At 35.3% G+C, this 5,000-nt stretch overlaps 1 protein-coding gene across 1 annotated transcript in view; it reads left to right on the forward strand.

Annotated features, from left to right (window-relative positions):
• The window catches only part of LOC143020156 (tyrosine-protein kinase yes-like), a 951-nt gene extending 356 nt beyond the window's left edge, over positions 1 to 595 (forward strand). Inside the window, exon 1 of the mRNA XM_076176317.1 lies at positions 1 to 595. This exon is cut by the window's left edge and continues 356 nt beyond it. Coding sequence (XP_076032432.1) covers positions 1 to 595 — 595 coding nt within the window.
• The last annotated feature ends 4,405 nt before the right edge of the window (positions 596 to 5,000 follow it).

Genomic DNA, 5,000 nt, shown 5'->3' on the forward strand with positions numbered 1-5,000 from the left:
CGGGCAAACCTTGGAAGGTCTCCATAAGTGCGGGGTGGCGCACAATGACCTCAAGGAAGATAACGTGGTCCTGCGGTTTGAGGGTGACCGCTACGTTGTGACCGTTATCGATTTTGGCACTGCCACTGCCATCGGAGGACGTCCATATAAATTAGGCTTTGACAGAAACATAACCTTAAGTCACCTTTCACCAGAGCTCTCCAACGGACTCCCATGCTCCACAAAGTCGGAAGCGTACTCACTGGGAACTCTCATGGCTTGGGTGGCGGGACGTATGCCAGAACTGGTAGACGACATCGAACTGGTTCATCTCATCGAAGCCGCCATGCAAGAAGATCCTCAGGAGAGGATCTCTGTCCATGGGCTCGTGGAAGGCATTGAACGCATCATCGCGTGTTTCAACAGCTTCGACCAGGAATCTGACTCTGAGGACGAGAGTTCAGCTCTTCCTGGTGTTCCTCTCACGAGGTCTCCTTCTTCCCCACCTCGAAGGAGAAATAAAAGACCTCGTTCCTCATCAGACTCGTGCTCAGTCCCGCTCACCAAGAGACCAAGACTGGACCTCCTGAGTGAGGACAAAGAAACTTTGGGCTGAATGAATAAACTAAAAAATATCCATACGTTTATCGGCTCTACGGTCACCATCACCATGCTGTCTCTACACAGGAATTACTTAAAGTAAGCAGCTTAATACAATCAAGCATTTCGTATACAAACCACCCTAGGTCACAGTGAAGCAATTTTTTGCAGAGTAAATGGCAATGGACCAATTTACTTTATAAATGCATGCTTCATATATCACACAACAGTCAAGAATAATGACAAAGAACTTAAACGATAACATTCAGTCAAAAGTACTTTAAAGGTAGAAAAACAACATATGTCGTTAGTGATGACGCAAATATGGAATAACTTCCTGAAGATAATAGGTTAGCATAAGTCTAACCGTTAATTAATCGAGAGCTTCTCTCAGCTGAATAAAATCGCATGACAGCCAAAAGAGATACAAACAAAGACATCTCGCACCATGACGCTAAGAAGCACAAATTCAAAATGTTCAATTCAATGGAGAAGGGCTTTTTTTAGATTCGATCAATCTGGCTGGAAAGGCGACAAAGTAGGCTTAGGTGCAATTCAAATAATCCAAAAGGCGAAATCATACGACTAAACATATAAAATTTCATAAAACAGCTTAAATCTGAGAACCTTGGGACTTCATGATAAACTACATCATAATGTTTTCTAATAAACACCAAACTAGAAGTTAAATAATAGTTTGAAGCTGTAATTACGTAACTTCAATAAAAATAATAAGTAAGATAATTTTTGCCACTCGAGTAGTCGCTGGGTGAAATAGACTTCAGAAATGTTGAACAGCCTCTATTGGCAACACGAGAGCAATGGGTCATAATGTTCAGTTATCTGGTAATATTCTCTTATTTTCTTACTTGTCTGTATGTCTCAACTATCAAAATAAGCACTATGTGAGGAAGAAACCTTCATTAATACGACAGTTTGCTCGTTACAGCATTACCATGTCCAGAGTCACGATGGAGATAATCAAGATTAGATTAAGATTATCCGAGAGAAAGGGGGATAGTCATCGGAACCTAGAAAAGATTAAGTAGAATAGTGATCGATCGTCTGGATGTAGGACGTTTGTTCACTGCCGATGAACAAGAGATGAAAAAAAAAAAAGATGAGGGGAGAGTCGGTCACTGAGGATGAACAGAAGTCACGAGAGGAAAAAAGGTTTGGAGGGCAACTTGGGATAACTTAAAAAAAAAAAAAAAAAATTGGCTTCTAATTGCCGGCAGAATCTATCTTCTACTTAATCTTTCCTAGGCTTCAATGACATCTCCCCTTTTCACCCGGATCCTCTTATTTAATCTCAGCTATGTTTGTCACGGCCATGTACTTGATCAAGGTTTAACAATCGAAAAGTTGTACTAATAAAGTCTCCGATCCTCACATTTAGTGTTTATTTCGATAGACTTGTCGACAACTGCCAATTTCATACATCTCTTATTTGTTCTATTTAATTCCATTTTTTCTTCTTCTTTTATTCTTTCTTTGTTATCCAATCTCGTCATGGAAGAACAACGCAATAGCCAAAGACCTGAAGGCCGAGAGTATTCTGGAAAAGAGACTAGGGGCAACGGATTCATCGATTGACCAACACAATGTATTATAATTCAACGTTACTCATTTCTTTTATTCACGTAGTCAAGTAAAAATTGGCAAACAATTTCGACGCTAACGAAGACACTTTGACTCTAATTCGAAAGCGCCCAAAGATAAAAAATGGCGACAAAGTGATTCATGAATTCATAAATGTCCCTCTATCACCGCAAATCTCAAAAAGATGACCGCGTTCAGAGGCGTTCCGACTGAAAGAATATCAAAATGCACAGCCATTCTATCATGATCTCGGGGTATGATTTATGCCTGGTGGAAACAGAATGCATAATATATACCCATCATTTTGATGAAGATTTGTCTGCGAATGGATAATGTACCAGCATGAAATGTATGTGCATAAAATCATACATTATATATGTATATATATGCGTACTCTAGTATTATACATATATAAATAGAATACCGTATATACACAAATGTGCCCATATAAACGCAAATGTATTCATACACATATATACAAATGTACACCTATCTATATACACACATACAAAAACGCGCATGTATACTTACATGTAATATATATATATATATATATATATATATATATATGTGTGTGTGTGTGTATATATATACATATATATATATATATATATATATATATATATATATATATGTATGTATTAAGTTATTAAGTATTACATATTCCACAATATTTACACATATGTGTTCTATATCTATAATGCATGTTATATTTACAAACATGAACTACTTACATGTATGCATCACTTTATATCCATTACGTATAAAAACCGATACACATTACAATACATCTGACAATAAGCACTTTAGTAAACCTGAAAAAACAAAAGCAAACCATTAGATTGATTTGCGAATGACTAAAACCTTTTATATTAAAACAGTATTTTTCATCAATCACAGCATCATATCCATTTCCCAGCTAACACCTACAGTTAGGTGAGAGCTTCTCTCGATGGATTTGCTCGAAATGTGGCAAACTGTTCCGGAGATGACGCGAACTTTCAAGTCATCAGAACTAACGACGCCATTGCTAAAGACCCAAAAGACGAACGTTTAATATCAGATTTTGTTTTCAAAAATGCAGACATATTTACATATTCGGTATATATATATATATATATATATATATATATATATATATATATATATATATATATATATATATATATATATATATATATATATATATATATATATATATATACTGGTATCCACTTAAGAAAGAGAAACAGAAATCCCAAGCCCTTTCGTGTAATTCACATCTTCAGGGGAGAATACAGACAAAAGTACAATACAAAGACAATATGAACGGAAAAGCGTAAACCTAGGAGAGGTAAGAAAACTCTTACGGAAAAATTAGTAGAGGTCACAAGGCACCACACGGAAAAATTAGGAGAGGTCATAAGGCCCCAGACGGAAACACACGTAACATGTCCTCTCTTGGGATTAACCAAAATCCCCTATACCGAATTGTTTACAAATGTTCTCAATTATGTAATTATCTAATTTATACATACCGTTACTTATGTTCAATTTGACTGACTCAGTTTGTTTGATAAGGCTACTTTCAATAATGTTCCTGTTAACAATAGGATTACATGATAAAACTGAAGATGCCTTAGTCCAGTCTATACCATGATTATAATCCCTCATGTGCACAAATAAAGTATTAGTGTTGTCCTGTTCTGGCACTATATTTATGTTGCTTTATTCTAGTTGACAGATCACCTGTTTGCCCTATATAAAAAATCCCACAATCTTTACACGGAACCTTGTATATCCAACAACATGTAATTTTTGGAGAATTCTTAATAATTAATTTCTTGAATGTGCGTGAATTGTTAAAGACTACATTATTGTTCCATGTTTTGAGTAAATAAAGAATCTGAGAAAGACTTTCACTAAAAAGCAAGACTAAAAGATTCTTAGTTTCAAAGGGAGGTGTAGGTTGAGTCCTATAATAAGTTTTCTTGGCTCTTTTTAGAGCGTTATTTATAAAAGTCTTAGGGTATCTTAAGCTTAAACCAATGTTGAAAATATTTTCAAATTCCTCATCAATAAATTTCGGGCTGCATATGCGTAGAGCACATAAAAACATTGAAGAGAACACTGAATATTTGACTTTGTTGTGGTGACCAGAATAGTAGTGGACATATAACATTACATTAGTAGGTTTCCTATAAATACTGAATTTAAAACTATTTCCTTCTCTATGAATAAGACAATCAAGAAAAGGCAATTTACAATCAATTTCTGATTCCACTGTGAAATTAATAGAAGGAGCTAAGCTATTAAGTGAAACTAAGAATGTGTCCAAATTTTCTGTACAAGGCCACAGGCATAAAACATCATCTAAATATCTGTACCAAACCGCCTGAGATGGTAAAATATTACTAAGTAACCTCTTTTAAAAAAATTCCATATATAGGTTACTTAACACTGGTGAAAGGGAATTACCCATTGCCATACCAAATTTTGAGTGTAATATTCACCATGAAATTCAAACTTGCAATCCTTGATACATAACTTGATAAGTTCTATACAAACCAAAGGTGAAATCGGTAAAGACAACTCATCCATGGACTCCGTGAGATATACAATCAAATCATCAATTGGGACTTTCGTGAATAAGGAAGTTATATCAAAACTTACAAGTTTGAAATCAAAATCAATATTTAGATTATTAAGTTGTGGGAAATATTTCAAAATACGCTCACTAAGATGATTCATACTTACATTCCTTTTAAGGACAGACGTCCCCCAAATCAGGCTCGCCCAAAGTGGCTCGACAAAGAAACTGAAAAAGTATTGCTTATAAG

The sequence above is a fragment of the Oratosquilla oratoria genome, chromosome 39, assembly GCF_046742065.1.
Source record: "Oratosquilla oratoria isolate Oo_2021 chromosome 39, ASM4674206v1, whole genome shotgun sequence".
NCBI lineage: Eukaryota > Metazoa > Arthropoda > Malacostraca > Stomatopoda > Squillidae > Oratosquilla > Oratosquilla oratoria.